The sequence below is a fragment of the Delphinapterus leucas genome, chromosome 6, assembly GCF_059928025.1.
Source record: "Delphinapterus leucas isolate spDelLeu-1000000601 "Yukka" chromosome 6, BTC_Dleu_Yukka2, whole genome shotgun sequence".
Classification (NCBI taxonomy): Eukaryota; Metazoa; Chordata; class Mammalia; order Artiodactyla; family Monodontidae; genus Delphinapterus; species Delphinapterus leucas.
Window position 1 is genome coordinate 69,474,793 of NC_143134.1, and position 23,082 is coordinate 69,497,874.

The window sequence follows — 23,082 nt, forward strand, 5'->3', positions numbered from 1 at the left end:
AAGTGGAATCATACAATTTGTGGTCTTTTGTGTCTGGCTTCTTTCCTTAGCATAATATTTTCGGGGTTCATCCATGTTGTAGGACGTTTCTCCTCCAAGGGACTTTTCGAATCAGTTTGTCAAGCAAATTTTTAAAAAATTCCTGTCATCTAGGTGGAAGGTCCTTTGTTCAACAATGCTTTTAATCCCTCTTATTTCTTGCTTTGGTTTCCTCATCTTCTGAAGCATTTTAGAAGAATTATTTTATATTACTTATGAATGTAAGAAAAGCACATCAAAGTACAGAAATACTTTTTTATGGGATTAAAAAGAACCTCTAGGGGCTTCCCTGGTGGCACAGTGGTTGAGAGTCCGCCTGCCGATGCAGGGGACACGGGTTTGTGCCCCGGTCCGGGAAGATCCCACATGCTGCGGAGCGGCTGGGCCCGTGAGCCATGGCCGCTGAGCCTGCGCGTCCGGAGCCTGTGCTCCACAACGGGAGAGGCCACAACGGGAGAGGCCACAACAGTGCGAGGCCCACGTACCGAAAAAAAAAAAAAAAAGAACGTCTAGTTTTGGGGATTCCATGGATACTGAAATGTAGGGTCAGAAGCACACACAACTCATTGAGAAGATAGAAGTGAAACTAATTAAAGAATGTTCTACATGGTCACAGTTGTATTCACTGGGGTTTAGTTTTGTCTTTTTGTTTTACTTCTCTTTTGCCTTGGCTTGTATTCTGAAAATAAGTACTTTATTAATTTCCTGGCTATTATTATAAAAGGTGTTAAGTAGTATTACTAAGAAGTAAAAGAAACACCCAGGATGTACGAGAGCTACAGGCACTGGCAAGTTACTTAATCATTCTTACCACCAGTTTTCTCATCTGGAAAAATGGGATATTAGTGACACCTGCCAAACATACTGTTATAAAGAGTAAATGACTCAATAACCATTAGCCTTTAAGGATACTATGTTCATTTCTGTGGAAACTTTGTCTTTTTCTCCTGAAACGTATTTTTACCTCCCTAGGCTTCAAGATTTACAGAAATGTATTTCTGATTGACACTATGTAGACTGCTGCTGCTTTTCCCATACAAGCCTGCTCTCCCTCAACAATTACAGGCATGTTAAAAAAAAGATGCTCTAATTCCTTTTTAGTCTCATAAAAAAAAAAAATCCCACCAGGAAGGTACTGTTATTATCCCCACTTTACAGATGAGAAAACAGGCTGTTTAGACATGCCGTGACTCACCTAAGGTCACAAGGCCAGGAAGAGTCAGATAGAGCCACATTTGGAAAACTGCAGGAAGTCCACCCGACCAAAGCTGGGAAGGGCTACAGTAGAAAATGAGGTGAGGCACAGATCTGGTCCAGAGGGCTCAGAAAGCTGAGTAGAGCATTTATACATGATGTAGCAGAAAATAGAAGTTTTAGAAGTTTTTGAGCAGGGGAATGACAGGAGCAGAACTTTTTATTTTATTTAATTTAAAATATTTTAAAATAATCTTGCAATCTTATGTCTATTTTCGAGGCAAATAATAGCAGCTAACTTTTATTGAATCTTTATTAAAGCTCTGCTCTAAGACCTTAACATGTATTTGCTCATTTAATCCTTACAACAACCTTTTAAGGTAGGCATTGTCATTTGCCCTGTTTTACAGATAAGAAAACTGAGGCACAGAGAGATGCAAGAACTTGCCAGAAGCTACACAGCTTGCAAGTGGTGGAGCCAGGCTTCAGTTTCAGGCAGTCTGGCTCCAGTGTCCATAGTATTAACTTCTGGGCCACAGTGCTTTTTTGTTAATAGATCTATACCACAGGCTAGACATATAAGGATAACATGGGGCCATTGCAGTACCCAAAGTCTAAGGTGATAGGGATTTGGATTTCAGGGGAGGCAGCAAGAATAGAGAAAAGGGGAGATTTCAGAGAAAAAGCTGGTGGTAGAATTTCTGGACTAACTAGATACGTGGGGAGTTAAGAAGAGTGAGTTGAAGATGGAAACCAAAGTTTTCATTCCTCTGGGAGAATCATGGAGCTTCTGAGGAGTACAAGGAGCTGGCAGGGGGGCTGGTCTGGGGGAACTAACAGTCACAGTGCAGGGAGTGCTGAATTCAGTGTAGTACCAGGAACACAAGTCAGCCAGCTGCAGCTGGCAGCATTGCCCATTGAGTTGATGGGGCTCTGGATAGAGATGTGGGCATCTTCAGCAAAGAGAAACTTTGAAGTCAGAAAACAGGTGAACTGTCCTAGAAAGAGAGAGGGAAGATAGTGAAGGAAAAAGGCTCTAAGTCTAGGTAACCATTGGAACAGGAGACAAGAGGAGAAAGCAAGACAGAGGGGCTAACAACATTCCAATGCCTGCGGTGCAAAACTCCCTTTCAAATATGCCATCTTCTTTAGGAGAGCATCCCTGTAAGGTAACTATGTTGTTCCTAGAGATAGTGAAATTGGAGTCAAGACATTTAGGGGGCTTGTGCACAATCACATAGCAAGTTAGTGACAGAACTACAATTTGAACCCAGTCCAAGTGACTCCAATGTCTGTCTCTTTCTATGAGCAAAAAGCTGTGGAAAGATGAACCTTCCTAGTCTGGGTAAGGATTGCTGGCTGTGGTCTAGGGGAAGACTGGCAGGACATGAAGCCCAAGAGTTAAATTGGAATAGGATTTTTAAAGGCCATGTCATGTCTAGGAATTAAAGAACCAGTAAAATTTTTTAAGCAGGAAAGTAACATGAGATTGCTTTTGAGATAGGAATAGAAATGTAAATAAATATAGAGAGAGCCATATAAAAGATGGATTGGAGGGAGAAGAAACTAGGATAGAGACAGATTGGTGGTAATATAGTGCTTTTGTTGATGGGTAATGATGCTCTGAGCTGGAGCAGGAACAGCAGGAAGAAGGCTGGATTTAAGAGGTGTGCAGAGACATCTAGGTAGGACTTGGCTGTCTATCTCCCCGTGGAGATGCTCAGAAGACAGTTGGAAACACAATATACCACTGAAAAGAGCTCCAGGGTAGAGATTTAGAATTCAGACGTCATCAGCAAGAAGTGGTAGTTGGATCCTGGAAAGTGATAATATCACCAGGAGCTGAGAAGACCAAGAGGAGGTGGATGAGAAAAAAATTCTAGGGGAAAGTAAACAAATAAAGGATTTGAAGGACCTTCTCTGGAAAAGGTTCTAGTACCTCTGTGTTTTTAGGAGTTGCCTTTCCCCTTTGTATTTCATTTATGGAAGGGGAGCAGGTCTTGACTTTTCAGAACTTCCTTAGCTTCCTGTTCTGCCCTCACCTTGAGCACAGACACTAGTTTCCTTATAGAGCCACGGGCTGGCCTTGTTCTCTCCCAGGGCCCTTGGCCTGAGCCCCAAACCCACGCTTGCACAACAGCGTAGGAGAGGCCACATCTCAAGAAATGTTTAGAAATCAAGTCTCCAGGCCATGGTCATTATTTGGATGTGGTGGTTGCCCCCAGTTCTCTGAGAAATTAGATATGACAACGAGGAGGAGGTCACAGGGGCCTTAGGAGGCTCACATTCAGAGAGTGCTGGTCACTGAAATCACTACAGGGATGGGGGCATAAAATCAGAGACAGTGTGTAGAGAGGCTCTTTTAAGGGGAATTAAACAGAGTAATTCAGGTCAGCCTGTACCCCCGTAAATTTAGAGCTCATTACGCAGTGTCTTTTTAAAATTCTTGTATTAATTATAATAGAAGGCCAAAGGCTTTTCAGATGGTAACGACATACCCTGCCTGCTTTACTCCCATTTTCCACATTGACTTGATTACTGCCAGTGTACTGAGAGTAGACTGCAAGGTTGGGCCTTGGAACAGGCAGGCCTGAGTTTGAATCCTAGATCTGCCATTTGATAACTGAGGCCACAGGGAAAATCAATTGAACTCTGATCCTCAGCTTCCTCAACTGTAAACTGAGTCAATACATCCTCTGCTCAGCTTCCATTCCATCCAACTCCCTTATGGCAACAGAGGCTGGAAAGCCAGAGGCAGATTTCTCAGACTCTTGCAGCTGGGTTTCACATCTGACATGGTTCTGCCATCTAGGCACACCTGAAGGAAACCTGGGAGGTGGACATGGGCAGTATAAAGCTTCTAGAAGATGTTGGATCTTCTTGTAATCACTGTAGTGGAGCTGACTGACATTTGGGAATGTGGAGGTGGAATTTCAGTATTTGGTTCTGAGCATCTATGACAGAAGGCAGTAGCTGTGGGGTTCCCATAGGAGAGTCCCCTGTTCTGGCTGAGCATTTCTCCCTGCTATGTTATTCCTGATAGTATAGGACACAAACTAACTTCCATGGCTCCCCTAGAAATTCTTAACCTGCCAAATACCTTGCAATAATTCCCATTCTGTTTAAATTACTAATTGGAGTGGATTCCATTATCTTCAACTCATAGACCAGCCTCATAGGGTTTTGCAGGAAAGTCAATATATGTAAATTAAGTACAGTGCTTAGCACCTGGTGAGCCACATTATTATTTCTATCAGCGTATCAGCTGCCACAATAAAGTAGAAGTAAGCATCTTACAATATCTTAATGATTTTCTAATTTTATTTTTGAAGCATATTTTGTTTCTAAGATTTTTTGTTCTAAGTATTATAGAATAGAGGTCTTAGCTTTGTGCACAGCTAGGATTGACATAGAGGAACGTTAATTATCAAAGTAAGAAATATGTACTCTTTAAAATGAGGAAATCCAGGATAAAAGAAAATACACTTATTATTGTTTTTTACTTAAGTTCTGGAATTGTCTTCAACTTCAGTTAATGGCATTTATAATGTACCAGACACTGTTAGCAGCTATGTCTTTACAGAATTTTAGATAACGGACGAGAACGTCATTGATCTTTCGTTCTTTCCCAGGCTCTACTCATCTTGTCAGCATCTTCTGATCTTGCTGGAGAAAGTCCATATATTTTAGAATCCATAAGTAATATAAAGGGCTTTTGCCAAACTGGAATTCTTAGTTTTTACATAGGGTGACCTTATTGTTTACAAACATCTGAGAGTAAGAGTGGATTTAATTGTGTTGTAATCTTTATTGGAAGGTGTGTAACAAGATGCTGTAACCAAAGCTTTTAAGCTTCTGAATAATACTTCAATTTTTAAATTTTCAATTATTTTCATAAATCATTGATTAAACAATGGACTTATTTTAAAATCTATTTATTTTTGGCTGTGTTGGGTCCTCGTCTCTGTGCGAGGGTTTTCTCTAGTTGCGGTGAGCGGGGGCCACTCTTCATCGCGGTGTGCAGGCCTCTCACTATCGCGGCCTCTCTTGTTGTGGACCACAGGCTCCAGACATGCAGGCTCAGTAGTTGTTGCTCACGGGCCTAGTTGCTCCGCGGCATGTGGGACCTTCCCAGACCAGGGCTCGAATCCGTGTCCCCTGCATTGGCAGGGAGACTCTCAACCACTGTGCCACCAGGGAAGCCCTGGACTTATTTTTAAAAAGCTTCAATTTGTTATTCATTTCCCATTCCAGATTCTTCCCAAACTACTTACTGGATGTTGAACATTTAAAACATCTGTAGAGCAAGTTAAAGTTAAATGCCACTTGTCACAGCTTTCATTATGGTTGCTTTATTTTAATGATCTTTATGGTTTGTTTACCTGAAATTCTGATTTTGCTTTTAGTTTAGAAGGTATCAATAATGTCTCTGTTAATTTAAAAAAGGCATAGACAAATATAAAATATTCATTTCCGATAAAAACAAAATTTCTTTTGTAACAAAACATGCAGAATCGCTTTTTGGCATTGTCCAGTTAAGCAAATAAAAAGACAACTTTTCTATTACATGTGAATATATTATGCATAAGTTAAAAGACTGTTGGAAACTAAAAACACAGAAGTATACGGACTTTTTTTCAAGGTTGGCCTAATTATTTCTCAAAAATAGGAAAGGCTCTAATTAATAAAAAATTAAAACTACAATGAAGATAATTTATAGGACAATGTCATTGCCTTTTTTGTGCTGTGAAAATGTTCTATGTGTCCACATGAAATTTAATCATTTTAAGATTGTATTAAAGGGAAACGTATTAAATGGTCTGTGGATCTTTACATAGTTGCCCCTTCTGAGACTCAAAAGATTGACAAATTACTGAGGTCAGTAATTTTGTGGCTGCCCTTAGTATTTTTAAAACAAAAAATTTGAGGAGTTAAAATACACAAGAAAGAGTGGATGTAACAGTTTTATGAAGGTGGTCAGAATGTGGTTTCTCCTACTATGAACAATATTTTTTTTTAAAGAAATGCTATGATGATTTTTTAAATTAATTCATTTCTTATTTACTTTTGGCTGCGTTGGGTTTTTGCTGCTGCGTGCAGGCTTTCTCTAGTTGCAGCGAGTGGGGGCTACTCTTGGTTGCGGTGCGCGGGCTTCGCATTGCGGTGGCTTCTCTTGTTGCAGAGCACGGGCTCTAGGTGTGTGGGCTTCAGGCTCTAGGCACGCAGGCTTCAGTAGTTGTGGCACGCGGGCTCAGTAGTTGTGGCTTGCGGGCTCTAGAGCACAGGCTCAGTAATTGTGGTGCACGGGCTTAGTTGCTCTGTGGCATGTGAGGTCTTCCCGGACCTGGGATTGAACCCATGTCCCCTGCATTGGAAGGCGGATTCTTAACCACTGCGCCCTGAACAATAATTTTTAATAAGCTAGCTCCCTTTTATTATATTCTCTTTAAAATTAATTGTCGCTCTGTAATTGTTAAACTAGTACCAGATAAGCCTGTAAAATCATCTTAGTCTGAAGTCATAATGAGGAACATTTTAATTTCAAATTGTCCTATAAAGCAGTATCAAAAGTAACAGAGATAGGAAAATAATTATTATAAAAAGGTGTAAAATTCTTTTAAAATAGGATAAAGAATTTTATATTTATGATTTGGGTTAAAGACTGTTACAGAAACTTACTGTACATGTTCTCTTTTGCTCTTGTTATTAGTGTCAATATTTGGGGAAGAAGGGTGAAAATGAATGTACATTTAGTTAAATAATGCCTATTACTGGTAAATTAATAATTACATTAATGTAATTATCCCTTTATGGCTATTGAAAAAGTTTGGTGATAAAATTTATTAATTTGAATTTTAAAATGTATTTGGACCTAGACCTGTGACTTTAAATACTATTTTATAAAGTATGTGGTAATTAATAAAGTTTTAATTGATAATTAGCATTATAGCTCAATGATGTCCTTCATCAGGATTTTTTGCCCATGAAAGAGAGGGTCTGCATGGATTTTTTTTCAACTCTAGACTTAGTTTATTGCAGATATAGTCTTGCTGATTTTCACAGTTTCTCTATGATATATGGAGATGATTGCTTCTATTCTTATTGGTAGAGAGTAGAGACCTAGAATATAAGATTTGTTTATAACCATTTAAAAAACTAAACTTAAATTTTAGAATAGTTTCAGATTTATAGATAAGTAAAGTTAGGGTATTCAGAGTTTCTGAATATCCTTAGTTTTTACCCAAGTGTCTATTATTGGGTTCCTGGGCCCTAGGCTTTGGTGACTCTCTGGTAAGCCACATGCTTTCAGTTATCAGCTACCTTCTATGACCCTATCCAGGTTGACCTGGGAACCTTGCAGACTTTATCCACAACCCTTGGCAACTGAGGGAGACTGGGGTGGCCTCTCTCAGGCCTTCTTCTATAAGCCTAGATCTGCTCTGCAACCATTTCTGCTTTACTTTACTTTTATTCTTTTTTTTTTTTTTTTTTTTGCGGTACGCGGGCCTCTCACTGTTGTGGCCTCTCCCGTTGCAGAGCACAGGCTCCGGGCACGCAGGCTCAGCGGCCATGGCTCACGGGCCCAGCCGCTCCGCGGCGTGTGGCATCTTCCCGGACCGGGGCACGAACCTGTGTCCCCTGCATCGGCAAGCGGACAGATGCCCCTTCCCAGAATTCTTGACAGGAGGCAGAACTACAAGTGCTCTCTGTCTGAGGATTCTCAAATTCGAAATCCATCACATCCCCTGGGGCTTCAACCCCCACGAGGGGTCACGGAGCCAAGCCCCATCTTTTTTCATAAAATCTCATTCTCCTCTTCCAGTCCCTTCCCACAGGAGAAAGAAGGCATGGAAGGAAAATTGAGTCACATTATTACTCATTCCTCTCACACTATGGTTTATATGCTTGCTATCCTCTAGGCTTTGCTAATGATACACAGTGCCAAGATTTGAGAATTTAAAAAGAGCTCTTTTCTCTCTCAAGAATCTAACTCTTTCAAAATAATGGGCTTGGGCTTTCAGACTGTTGCTTCTCCTATGTATTTTCTAAAAAATCCATTCAGAAATACAGTCTCCTGTGTTCTGCGCTGTATCTGCTTTCTGTTCTAAGGCAGTGAAAGGCACTGACTAAAGTGGTGAAGGACTTAAGGCAACAAGAAAAATGTGGCAAAGAAAAATCTCTATTGATATCTCAAAATAATACCCCTCTACCATCATATTATGATGCAATATGGACCCAATACTTCAAATGAATTTCAGTGTGGAGTTGGATGGTTTTGGAAGACAAAATGATTTCAGTGTAAATGGTAATTAAGGCCAATAAAGTGTTTCTGTATTTAAAGGCACATGGATATTTTTCTCACATTTCATATAGTAAGCTGAACATATATTTTGGGCTTGGATAAACGTTCCAGACTACATGCATACAAGAGCTGAAGAAGAATATCATACTTATTCCATATATATTCCAGATTTCACTGCCAAGATTACAGTTGGGGATAGCAGTCCAGAGGGACTTTGGTCAAAGTCTCTTGAGATTAAAAAAAGAAAAAACATGAATTAAAGCTAGAAAGAAAATCCACTAGAAAAACAAATTATTAACTCTGTGCTCGGATTCAAAAGATGAATAACCACACTTTGTCTTTTGTTTTGTCCTCAGCTGGAAAGGCAGCTAATGATGCAGAATGAAATGAGAGAAAGACAAATGGCTATGCAGATTGCTTGGTCTCGGGAATTCCTCAAATATTTTGGAACTTTTTTTGGCATTGCAGCCGTCTCTTTAACAGCTGGGTATATTTGCTACTTACTTTAAAATTTTCTTCTACTTCTTTTTGTCTCTGCCATGATCATATTATTAAGTTGGCCAAGATAGGACTTTGATCCAAATAGTACACATATAGGCGAACAAAGTAACCCTGATAGCTTAGTCCTTGGCGGTAACTCTGTAGAACCAGGATAGTAATAGTTAATTCTTCCTTTAGTTTCTTAGATTTCTTCTGTACTTTTCTCCACTTTATAAGTAAGAGAGAGGACTGACTTTGCACCAAGACAGAAGGAAGTCTCTACAAATTCATCTCCACAGTCCCTAAGGGATAGATATCAATACTTAAATATTTTTTAAATGAGTAATCTGAGCCTCAACATCAAATAAAGATGAACAAATCATAGACCCTACCCGAGAACTGCAGAATCTGCTGAGGGATTATGGGTAAGCAAATCCTATTTCCATAGAAGAATTAAGTAACTTCTGAAATGGAGGATATTCTTCCCAAAAGCAGATAACTTATTTCCTTTCATCAAGTACAAAGATATTTATTTACAGGTTATTCCTTGATATTCATTCTTTTTTGTTCTTGAATCAGAGCAATTAAAAAGAAGAAGCCTGCCTTCCTCTTACCTATCGTTCCATTAGGCTTTGTCCTTACCTACCAGTATGACATGGGCTACGGGACCCTTATACAAAGAATGAAAGGTAAGTCTTTGATAAGTCTTAGACCAGAGTCTTAATTTCTGATGCATTTCCTGGTTCCAGGATCCACTCCTCACACCCCCTTGACTTATGAAAATTCTGACAAGACTCTCCCTGAGCTACCAATGACCGATATTTCTGCCCCCTCTCACATAGTGGTATGCTGGAGTCACCTCGTACCAGCTCACAAGAACCAACTGTCAAATGTTCAGGAATTTTGTAAGCTGGTTGTTAAACACAGTCATTATTAAAAATTAAATTATATAAACTAACACAACATTGTAAATCAGCTATACTCCAATAAAAATTTTTAAAAAATTATATAAACTTACAATTAAATAAATTACAGAAAATACATAATATTAAATTATATTAAAAACAAAAATAATAAATAATCAGAACTTAGTTTCTAATTATTTTACAAATATCTGTACTCTTAAGTTATGTATATCTATTCTTTTAAGTTATGTATATCTACTGTATCTGTATGGTGGCAATGCAGATACAATATATAGACACAATAAAATACAGATACAACTCTGACTTCAGTGATGTCCCATTGGTATGTCAGCTTGAAGGTGGTCATGGTGGGAGTATTTACACCATGGAAATCTACAAATACCAAATCAAGGCTTGACTTACTATTTTGTTGATTGTCTAGATCAGGGGTTGACAAACTATGGTCTGCAGGCTGGCCACCTATTTTTGAAAATAAAGTTTTATTGGAACACAGACATACCCATTCATTTCTGCTTTTCCATTTCCATGACAGAGCCGAGTCACTGCAACAGATATGCAAGTCCCCACAAGCCTAAAATATTTACTATCTGGCCCTTTACGAAAGTCTGCCAACCCGTGGTCTAGACTTAAGAAAATGGTGAAGAAAATGTTAATGATGTATATTAGTCTTAAAAGTGTGTTGTGTCCATATCCATTATGTTGTGAATAGCAAAAAAAATTCAGGAAATGTCCTAATATTTAAAAACTGTTATCTGATTCAACAAAGTCCACAATATCACTGTTTCTCTTTTGTCCTACTCATTAACGTAAATGAAAACACCGACCATCATTCATGTTGAAATTATACTTTCTCATCAACTGCTTAGGCGAGCTATGGATAAAAGAGTTCAGCAAAAATCAATAAAAACATTCTTTGAGGATCAATTTGCTATATAGAATTTATGATAAAGGGTACTGTACATGTTATTATCATTTATAAATTGTACGCTATATATATTTCATAGAAGTAAAATTTATAATAAACTTATGTACATAATAAACTTACGTACATTTGTTTTTGTTCTGGAAAGCTGGTTGTTAAATTTTCACCAGTACCGTACTGCTCTCACTGAACTCTGGCTTTTATTGCCCTAGAAAATGGCACTGCTGCCACAGATGCCATTCCTGTCCCAAGAAGACAGAGTTTCCCATTAGTCTAGGATATCCATGTCTTCCAAATTCCCACCACTACACACCTCTCATGAGGATCCCTATTTCCCTACTCCTCAAGCCTTCAACCCAGAGCATGCTGGAAACAGTGCTTTCCCAAGCCTTCATTTTTGCCATCCTGTTCTCTCCTGGACTATAGGCCCATCACTATCCCTGAGGCTCTGTGGGGACTGGTTTAGTATGGGAAAGGAGAAGGTGCAGGTATTGGGAGTAGGCAGTAGAACATTTCATTCACAGACTTAGGGAAATGGAGGGATTATATGTTCTTAAAAATTCCCATTTGAAAATAGAAGTACATTTTCCACATAGAAACTATGTTAAAATGTCCTTTGGGGTCAGACATTATTGGTATCATAGTTCGGCTATATTGTGGGCTAAACAGTGTTTTGCTGATGGCCTAGAAATTTATTTATAGCATATATTACTGTGGGAAAATGTATTCTGAGTTCTAAAACACTGATCTACAAATTAACTTTTGGAGTACAATTCCATTTTAAGCTGGAAACTAACTGTACAAAACTGATTTACTTATGTTAAAACTCATTTCAATAACCTGCTCAGGTTCATGTTACTCATTTGCTTAAGAATTCATTAGTCTGAGCTCAACTATGTCTCACTGTTTATAAGAACATTAGAGTTCTCAGTCTCTCATAAAAGTTAGTATGTAGTATTAAGAAATCTCAACTCTATTATACAGCATTCACTTGAATGTATTACTAATGGAGAGCAAATTTATTTTCTAGGAATATTTTGATTGTATAATTGGGAAGTAATTTTATTACAGGTCCATCAGAGTCTATAGAATATAAAAATTTAACTTCCAAGGCATGTTGTGGAAATTTCCTGTTGAAAAAAAAAACAACAAAACTTTAGAATCCACCAGGAAATTTACCATATTAAAAAGTTTAGTTTATAATATATAGCCCTGTTAACTAGACATGGCCCCAAGATATATACTTCCTGTTTAATTGACTTTATTATCAGCCACTCTGTAAACACATACTAAGAATCTGCCATATGGAAGGCACTCTCCCATGGAAACATCTAGTCTGTCATCAATAGCCTGCCCAATTACATACAATTTATAATGATTTTTACTTAGTATTTAAGACTGAGAAAAAAAAATGTTTGCAGATTGTTGGAATGCTGTGATAATTTGCAAATTGTAGCCTGCCCTGTTGGGTTTGGAGTATAAATTAATTGTGCGTTAAAAGAGGAATACTTCAAGAAAACAACTGCCTTTATTCCCAAGGAAAGTTTATGGAATGTCAACAACATATATTATAGTTTTTCAAGATTTCGCTAGTCTTCAACAATAAAAGTTGGCAAATGTCACTGTGCCCAAGAAATTACTAGCTATTATTTAAGAGGAATTGTTTATAAAAATGTGTATATGTGTGTGTATGTATGTATATATGGACTAAAGAACATTTAATATTATTTGGGGTATTTATAAGTAGTTTCAAGTCAAAGATTAGCTTTCCTGAAAAATCAGAGTTTTTAGTAAACTTTATTTTCTTCTCACGTCACTTATGATATAATAAGGGGCAACAAGAAGAACCATATGGGGTTTCACCACCCTAAACCCCTCCTAACACAACTAATAGTTATCATCCTGACTTTCCTTCAAGGAAAAAAAATATTACTTGGTATTCTTTCTCTTCTACATTTTAAAATGCTGTCTTCTGTCAAAGTCTCTGGCATCTGATTTATCTCTTTTTGAATCTTCAGAATTCATTATTGTGTTTCCTTTGGGAGGTCACTTCACTGGGGACAGTGGGTGAAATATTTAACTGTGAGATCTGGGGGCATGCCTCCACACAGTGTTACAGCATGTCAGTGGAACACAACAAGTAGGTCTTCTCACAAAATGCTGATGACCCCTTTGTCACCTTGCACATTACTGTACTTTATTTAAGGTGAAGCCGAGAACATACTGGAAACAGAAAAGAGTAAGTTGCAGCTGCCAAAAGGAATGATCACTTTTGAAAACCTTGAAAAAGCAAGAAGGGAACAGAGTAAATTCTTCATAGACAAATGAAATCATGTTTACCCACCAAATCTCAAAATACAGAATTGTTGACTTGAATCATGGCCTTTACAATTTTTTAAATGCTTGAGATTTTGATATAATGGTTTTTATTTTAAAATAATAAAATTTAAGATGAACTTTGTTAAATTATTTTAAAATAAAATGTATAACATTCAACACAAAATCATGGAGGTACTCTTTCAGATTTCCTCTATATGTGTGTGTATCACAAACATCTAAATGTAAAATTAATAAACTATATTTTTTTGAATTTCTGGAAGCAAAAGTTCTGTTGTTCTCATTTCTCTGTTGCACACACTTGCCCCATCACAGTAATCTCCCACAGATACTGCTTTTATTTGGATTTCTCAATTGTGTCCTGTCTCCACATGATAGAAAACAACTAATATTAATGATTAACATGTATATTGCACTTGGTATGGCCATTGTCTGATTGTTTTGCACATATTCTTGTAATTATCCCAACAATCCAATGAGGCAGGCATCATTTTTTTTAAAATAAATTTATTTATTTTTGGCTGCGTTGGGTCTTCATTGCTGTGCACGGACTTTCTCTAGTTGTGGTGAGCAGGGGCTACTCTTCGTTGTGGTGCATGGGCTTCTCATCGCAGTGGCTTCTCTTGTTGCGGAGCACAGGCTCTAGGCATGCGGGCTTCAGTAGTTGTGGCATGAGGGCTCAGTAGTTTTGGCTTGCGGGCTCTAGAATGCAGGCTCAGTAGTTGTGGTGCATGGCCTTAGTTGCTCTGCAGCAATGTGGGATCTTCCCGGACCCATGACCCCTGCATTGGCAGATTCTTAACCACTGTACCACCAGGGAAGCCCCCATCATTTTTATAGATGTGGAAACTGTGGCATAAAGAGATTGAATTGCTTGCCTAAGGTCATACACAGACAGAACTGGGACATAATCCTAAATGGTTTGGCTCCAGAGTCTATACTCTAAAAGGTCTTGAAAAAGTTATGCCTTAATGCATTCTTGACATGCAAAGACAATTGTGAAAGACAAAAGGTAAAAACATTCAAATAATGACTCAGGGCACAGTTTCTAGAGAGGTGGGAAGGAGGGGAAGGTTGATTAGGATGTCCACCTTTTTATTTCCACTCACCAGGAAACCTATACTCATAAAACAATCCTATTTATATCCATTCCTACAGTTGCAAACCCTACATACACTAATTCCAAAGATATTTATTAATACCTGCTATGTGTCAACCACTGTTGTAGGCACTGGGGCTACATGAGTGAATGCATAGACAAGGTTGCTATATCTTAGGCAGATAAATATGTTCTAGTGAGGAGTGGGAGAGCTGGGGAGAGAACAAATAAACATGAAGATAAACAAGTTCATTTCTGATGGAGACAAATGCAAACAGGATAATAAAAGAATGATTAGAAGAATATTGGGGGAGGCTACTTTAGATGTGGGACAGTAGGGACTGCCTCTCTGCAGAGGTGACATTTGAGCTAAGACTTGAATGAGGCAGTCCTGTGAAGAGCACATATGGGGACAGGGAAGAGATCTCTAGGCAAAGGGAAGAGCCAGAGGAAAAGCTCTGAGACTTGGCATGGCCAGAGAATAGAAAGAAGGCCAGAGAGAATAGTGGAAGATGAAATCTGAAGGGGGAAAACAATTATGAATATGATGGCCACTACCCTCAAGCATAGCAAGATACGGTTTTGAAACAATTAAAGGTGGATGGACCTAGAGTCTGTCATACAGAGTGAAGTAAGAAAGACAAATACCGTATGCTAACACATATATATGAAATTTAAGAAAAAAAAAAAGTCATGAAGAACCTAGGGGTAAGACAGGGATAAAGACACAGACCTACTAGAGAATGGACTTGAGGATATGGGGAGGGGGAAGGGTAAGCTGTGACAAAGTGAGAGAGTGGCATGGACATATATACACTACCAAATGTAAAATAGATAGCTAGTGGGAAGCGGCCGCATAGCACAGGGAGATCAGCTCGGTGCTTTGTGACCACCTAGAGAGGTGGGAGGGAGGGAGACGCAAGAGGGAAGAGATATGGGAACATATGTATATGTATAACTGATTCACTTTGTTATAAAGTAGAAACTAACACACCATTGTAAAGCAATTATACTCCAATAAAGATGCAAAAACAAACAAACAAAAAGCTGTAGAGAACTTGGGCCAGATCTTAAAGGATCCACTGAATTTCTCCAGGAAGATAAGGAAGTGAAGAGGAAGGGTATCTTGGGCAGAAGAAGACTGATTAAAGGCACGTCCATGTGTGTCAAGTCCGGGGATCGCCTGCTGGTTGTTCAGTTTGCCGCGAGCAAGAGGTTCCTTGCATGGGGTACTTTTTAAGAAGTGAGCCTGGAGGCACAGCTCAACTCCTGAAGGACCTTGGGTGTAACACTCTATAGTTTGCACTCTATCTTCAGGGTGATGGACATGAAAGAATCTGAACTGGGATCGGGATTAGTCCATTGCGGGGGGAAGATCCCAGCGCCCAATCAATTGCTGCAATGGTCCACCTGAGCACTCACCAGGGCCCAAATATGGCTAAGGCGTGGCTTTGGGGATGGATTCAGGAAAATGAAAAGGAATAATAACAGGACTAGGAAACCAGTTTGAGGTTGTAGAGGGAGAAGGTGATTTCCTTTCATTTAATCCACATGGATTATCTGGGGCCTCTGGAGAACATGGGAAAGAAGTGATTGGGAGGCATACTGGTAGTCTACTGGATATCTAATATCTAGCATTGGTTTGTAGACCATGTCAGAATCTGGAATTGTAAGTCTTTCTTTCCCCTTAAGTTCAATCATGCTGTCCAAATATTCCTGACATAGTCTAGCCAGGGCTTACCAAGAGTGGGTTTGAGTCCCCTGCAAGGGTTGACTGGCTAAATAACTTACATGGGATTTGTGTTGCTGTGAAACATATCCAGGCCCTGAGCCCCCTCTGAACCACCAGGCCATTCATTTGTCTTGGCTTCTTGGCATTGACCCTGAATTAATAATTGTTACTGAATAGAGCCTCTGCTAAACACACGCACATACTCACACTTTTGTTTGCTCCCAATTGTGTGGTGAGGCAAAAGTCAAAGCAGAGCTATTAACTAATGGCTTTGCAACTCGACTATATTAAAATATAGCCCAATTGTCTTTGGTATTACTGATTATCCAAAGCTTTCCCCCTAATTTATTATTTACAGTATCGTTTAATTGAAAAGACAAACATTTATGCCCTGATTCTTGAGCTGTTCCTTAGTCATTTATGTTAATTAAAACTTGCATTAATAATAAGCCCTGATTAACAACTAGACAGCTGACATTTCCAAATACTGAACCTGATAGGGTCTTTGTTCAGCTAGCTTATAACCACAAATTTTTGTGATATTACAAGAAGAATGAGGAAATTATTCTGAGAAAGTGTATAAGGAGAAGGATGAGAAACTATTGTCTGATTATGAGCAAAGATTTAGAGATTAAAATAATGGTAGCCTCATCCAGTGTCTTTGTCAGTGATTAAGAACAAAGTTGGGGGGAAAATCTCATCTTCAGTCCATGTGGCTATCCATTTCTCCCCAAACATTGTTGATTCAACTAAAGCAACACAGAGACTCTCTTAGTGTATGTGGAGGTTGTCATAGTTTAAAGGAAGTAAATACGAGTCCAGAAATTCTCTACAGCAGAATGACCCTTTTTGGAAATCACTTTACAATAGTAAATAATATTGTAATATTAAAAATGCAATTTATGACATCACAGTACCTAAGTGTTTTGAATGTTTTAAATTCATATTTAAATGAGACAACTGGGGAATAAAATTACAAATAAGTAAAGTTTATATGGTGTTCCACCCAATTCAGTTTGTGTTTGGGGGTAATGTTGAATGGTCCTTAGTGGTGCAGTACTTAACTGCACTTTGTAAAGATTATAGCAGTGTCCCAAATCTACTCAAAACAGTTTTAATGACAAATACTGAAATTATTGTCAAGATGTTAAAGAAGGAGGGAAGACCCTTAGAAGTGGTCTAGTCTAAGTCCCCATTTTTACTGTTGAGAAAATGGAGGCCCTTAGTGATTTACCTAAAGTTTCACATCTGGTAATGGTAGTTTGTACTAGAACTTTGGTGTCTGGTATCACTGGCAGGAGTTTTTCCAATGCAACATGCTGCCTGACTCTAAGAGGACAATGACAAAGTCAAAATCAGAAATAATTTTTAAAAACTATCACATATGCTCAGTCTCAGAGCCTTAGAAGGTGTCCTAAAGTGAGGTTAAAAGGGCATGAGTTAGAAGAGGATGGGGAGCAATCAGACTCAGATTGCAAAAATAATCTACAACAATGTAATAGGAATATGAGCAATATGAAATTGAAAACATTTTTATAGACTTCAACAATTTTAATATTCACATGTTCAAATGGGATATTCTAGAGACCCTTGCCAGAACCTATTGTGCTCCATTATTCTGGGAAAGGAACAAACTCTTACTGAGAAAATATTTTTTTTTAATATTAATTTTTTTGAGAAAATATTTTTAAATAAAGCCTGTAACTCAGGCGGTGTGGTTTCTCTTGGCCTTAGAGTGCGTCTGTTTTGCATGAGGGTTGGAAATGTTTCCTTAGGTTTGGCCTTGTGGATGCCTACAGGAGATTTCAGGAATACCCTGCATACTACCCACTGTCAATTTGTAGAGAGTTGTTTCTAACATTCAGGGCTAACTATTTAGCATCTCTGCTGATTTTTCTACAGTAACTTTGTGTCAGTCTTGGAGTTTATGAAGGTTGGAGCAGTACTTGGGCTACAGGTGCACCAGGAAGCCCAGAATGGCCAGGGGCAGAGAAGGGGAAGTGAGAAAGGCCTAGAAAATAAGAAAAGGGCCAAGGAAGTGTAGTATCATGAAGGAATAGAGCTGACTCAAATGCCTTTCACAGTAAACAGCTCAAGAATGGCTGCCAGGGTTCAGTTACTAGCTTGTTTGGGGGAGCTGAGCCCCCCAGGGACCAAAGTCACCCATGGGATCCCCTCACAGGCCAGTTTATTTTGCTGTGCTAACTTGTTCCTCTGGCTACTTGGAAGACAGTAAGAAGTGTGCCTGGGGCAGCACAAATTCATCATGACCACAGATAAAAGCAAATGGAAATCTGTACCCCACTGATAACGACTCAGTAGTATTGCTGAGTCTGAGGTTTGGATGACATTTTTGGTATACAATTTCTTAATCCACAAGTGTCATGGGGTTGAATGATGCAGTGCTAACCTCAGTTTACCTGGGTTTTTTTTGGAGGACTTCATCTATGGTCAGTGGCACTTTGTGGGTGTTTTCTGCCCTGCCTGGACATAAGGGACAGACAGACCCTGAACCCAAGTTGGTTTTGGCATTTCATTTGGTGTTAGGAGAACACAGTTAAGAATGGGCCCAAATGAAGTTAAGTCCCATGGAAGACTGACAATCAGAGATCTATCATAGCTTGAAGGTTTCAAAAAACTGTAAGGACTCAGCTACTGAATGTATGTGAAAGTCAACAGACTAGAGATATTAGTAGACACTGAAATGTGATAAGGGAAGTCTGTGAAAAGCTGTCAGGATGTCAGGATAATATGGTTGGGCTTTGAGGAATATAGGTGACTATTTTTCCTTCTCTTCCCACCATCCCCACACCATTAAAGTACTGCTGATGAAGATCTGACTTGAGTAGAAGGTAGCACCAACTCTATCCACCAAGGTGATTTTGTAAAAGAAAGAGAGACAGAGGCAGAGAGAGCACTAGGAACCAAATATGGATTCTGAGATACTTGACAATTTTACATCTTCCTAAAATAACAGAGAGAAAAACTGGCCTCTGGAATGCTTTTCTTTTCATCTTCAAAGAACTAAAATTTTTGAAAAGAGTCCAACTAATGCTACCTGTTTCAAACTAGCAATAATAAAAAGATACCTGGGGTTTGAATACAGTTTGTGCCTATGGATAGTTACTTCTCTGAATTCAATAGCCATGGAAAACACAGGGTGCTGGAGTGACCTTCCAGCCAGTTTCCTTTTCTGAACTGCAGACTTAGGACAAGCCCACTACCTCTGAGACAGCCTGAAAGTCTAACTAGGCAGGCAAAGGAAGTTCTGTTCAGGCTCTGACTTTTGTAAGTTCTTTTCAGCAATTCAAGCAGAGACATCAATTTCCTACTAGAACAGGAGTATTTTAGGAAAAGGAAAAATTCAAACAGGCTCATGGGTCATAGTTAAAAGGCATTCTGTTCTCCTTCCCATTTTCTTTTCCTCAGATATGTTCACTTTTATCTCTTTTAGCTGTCTCAGTGTAGGTTCTCCTTGAAGCGAATTTTGCAATAATGACTTGATCAAGGCATTTATTTGGGAGATGCTCATAAAAACACTTGTGGGGAATTGGGGAAGAAAAGGAAGCCAGTAAATGAAGTCTGACCCAGGAAATTACCTCTGTGGGCAACTGGAGCTGAATCCTGCTGGGGAATTCTGAGAAATGGTTTAGAACACACCCTCCCCTCAGGCCAGAGTTATCCCACCCAAGGAGTGAAAGAGCTGGGGTATTTATAACCCACTCTTGAGTTAATTGGTGGAGGGCACTTCCTGGTGTGTTATTTCTCCAGCACAAATGGTGTTCAGGCAAAGTGGGATCTAGAGGCCAAAGAAAACCATCAGACAAGAGTGCACGTGGGGGGACTTTCAAGATGGCAGAGGAGTAAGACGTGGAGATCACCTTCCTCCACACAAATACATCAAAAATACATCTACATGTGGAACAACTCCTACAGAACACCTACTGTACACTGGCAGAAGACCTCAGGCTTCCCAAAAGGCAAGAAAATCCCCACGTACCTGGGTAGGGCAAAAGAAAAAAGGAAAAACAGAGACAAAAGAATAGGGACGGGACCTGCTTTGGTTGTGCTGTGCGAAAAGAAGCAGCTGTGCGAAAAGAAGAAGAGAAAGGGAAATCTCTCCCAGCAGCCTCAGGAGCAGCGGATTAAATCCACACAATCAACTTGATGTACCCTGCATCTGTGGAATACCTGAATAGACAATGAATCATCTCAAAATTGAGTCAAGGGACTTTGGGAGCAACTGTGGACTTGGGGCTTGCCGTGACTAATTCGTTTTTGATTTTTATGTTTATCTTAGTATAGTTTTCAGCACTTGTTATCATTGGTGGACTTGTTTATTGGTTTTGTTGCTCCCTTCTTTTTTAAAAAAAATTATTATTACTTTTTTATTTTAATAATTAAAATTTTCTTACTTATTTATTATTTATTTTTCTTTCTTTTTTTCTCCCCTGTCTTCTGAGCCACGTGGCTGACAGGGTCTTGGTGCTCAGGTGTCAGGCCTGAGCTACTGAGGTGGGAGAGCCGAGTTCAGGACATTGGACCACAAGAGACCTCCCGGCGCAACATAATATCATTCGATGAGAGCTCTCCCAGAGATCTCCATCTCAACGCTAAGACCCAGATCCACTCAACAGCCAGCAAGCTCCAGTGCTGAACGCCCCATGCCAAACAACTAGGAAGAGAGGAACACACCCCACCCATGAGCAGAGAGACTGCCCAAAATCATACTAAGTTCACAGACACCCCAAAACACACCACCAGACTTGGCCCTGCCCAGCAGAAAGACAAGATTCAGCCCCACCCACCAGAACACAGGCCAGTCCCCTCCACCAAGAAGCCTACACAACCCAATGAACCAACCTTACCCACTGGGGGCAGAAAGCAAAAACAATGGGAACTATGAACCAGCAGCCTGCGATAAGGAGACCCCAAACACAGTAAGTTAAAAACGAAGAGGAAATAGGCATTCTACCTGAAAAAGAATTCAGAGTAATGATAGTAAAGATGATCCAAAATCTTGGAAATAGAACAGAGAAAACACAAGAAATGTTTAACAAGGACCTAGAAGAACTAAAGAGCAAACAATGATCAACAACACAATAAATGAAATTAAAATTCTCTAAAAGCACTCAATAGCAGAATAATGGAGGCAGAAGAATGGATAAGAGACCTGGAAGATAAAATAGTGGAAATAACTACCACAGAGCAGAATAAAGAAAAAAGAATGAAAAGAATTGAGGACAGTCTCAGGGACCTCTGGGACAACATTAAACGCACCAACATTGGAATTATAGGGGTCCCAGAAGAAGAAGAGAAAAAGAAAGGGTCTGCGAAAATATTTGAAGAGATTATAGTTGAAAACTTCCCTAACATGGGAAAGGAAATAGTCAAGTCCAGGAAGCACAGGGAGTCCCATACAGGATAAATCCAAGGAGAAACATGCCAAGACACATATTAATCAAACTATCAAAAATTAAATACAAAGAAAAAACATTAAAAGCAGCAAGGGAAAAGTAATAAATATCATACAAGGGAATCCCCATAAGGTTAACAGCTGATCTTTCAGCAGAAACTCTGCAAGCCTAAAGGAAGGGCAGGACATATTTAAAGTGATGAAAGGGAAAACTCTACAACCAAGATTACTCTACCCAGCAAGGATCTCATTCAGATTCGACAGAGAAATTAAAACCTTTACAGACAAGCAAAAATTAAGAGAATTCAGCATCACCAAACCAGCTTTACAACAAACGCTAAAGGAACCTCTCTAGGCAGAAAACAAAAGAGAAGGAAAAGACCTACAAAAACAAACCCAAAACAATTAAGAAAATGGTAATAGGGACATACATATCCATAATTACCTTAAATGTAAATGGATTAAATGCTCCAACCAAAAGACATAGACTGGCTGAATGGATACAAAAACAAGACCCATATATATGCTGTCTACAAGAGACCCACTTCAGACCTAGGGACACATACAGACGGAAAGTGAGGGGATGGAAAAAGATAGTCCATGCAAATGGAAATCAAAAGAAAGCTGGAGTAGCAATTCTCATATCAGACAAAACAGACTTTAAAATAAAGACTATTACAAGAGACAAAGAAGGACACTACAGAATGATCAGGGGATCAATCAAAGAAGAAGATATAACAATTGTAAACATTTATGCATCCAATATAGGAGTACCTCAATACATAAGGCAAATGCTAACAGCCATAAAAGGGGAAATGGACAGTAACACAATCATACTGGGGACTTTAACACCCTACTTTCACCAATGGACAGATCATCCAAAATTAAAATAAAAAAGGAAACACAAGCTTTAAATGACACATTAAACAAGATGGACTTAATTGATATTTACAGGACATTCCATCCAAAAACAACAGAATACACTTTCTTCTCAAGTGCTCCCAGAACATTCTCCAGGACAGATCATATCTTGGGTCACAAATCAAGCCTTGCTAAACGTAAGAAAATTGAAATTGTATCAAGTATCTTTTCTGACCACAACTCTATGAGACTAGATATCAATTACAGGGAAAAAACCTGTAAAAAATGCAAACACGTGGAGGCTAAACAATATGCTACTAAATAACCAAGAGATCACTGAAGAAATCAAAGAGGAAATCAAATAATACCTAGAAACAAATGACAATGAAAACACAATGACGCAAAACCTATGGGATGCAGCAAAAGCAGTTTTAAGAGGGAAGTTTATAGCAATACAATCCTACCTTAAGAAACAAGAAACATCTCAAATAAACAACCTAACCTTACACCTAAAGCAGCTAGAGAAAGAAGAACAAAAAGAAAACCCAGTTAGCAAAAGAAACAAATTATAAAGATCAGATGAGAAATAAATGAAAAGGAAATGAAGGAAACAATAGGAAAGATCAATAAAACTAAAAGCTGCTTCTCTGAGAAGATAAACAAAATTGATAAACCATTAGCCAGGCTCATCAAGAAAAAAAGGGAGGGCTTCCCTGGTGGCGCAGTGCTTGAGAATCTGCCTGCTAATGCAGGGGACACAGGTTTGAGCCCTG

The 23,082-nt window shown here is 39.0% G+C and overlaps 1 protein-coding gene across 8 annotated transcripts in view; it reads left to right on the plus strand.

Moving 5' to 3' along the window:
- The window catches only part of PLGRKT (plasminogen receptor with a C-terminal lysine), a 57,872-nt gene extending 35,930 nt beyond the window's left edge, over positions 1–21,942 (plus strand). For 5 of the 8 annotated variants that reach the window (XM_030763796.2, XM_030763798.2, XM_089912538.1 and 2 more), the window contains 3 exons: positions 8,893–9,023; positions 9,596–9,705; positions 13,071–21,939. In XM_030763796.2, coding sequence (XP_030619656.1) covers positions 8,893–9,023; positions 9,596–9,705; positions 13,071–13,192 — 363 coding nt within the window. In that variant the 3' untranslated portion in view covers positions 13,193–21,939. Of the gene's footprint in view, positions 1–8,892; positions 9,024–9,595; positions 9,706–10,474; positions 13,030–13,070 lie in introns of those variants that run through there. The other 3 variants (XM_089912541.1, XM_089912540.1, XM_089912539.1) reach the window with 2 other exon arrangements.
- The last annotated feature ends 1,140 nt before the right edge of the window (positions 21,943–23,082 follow it).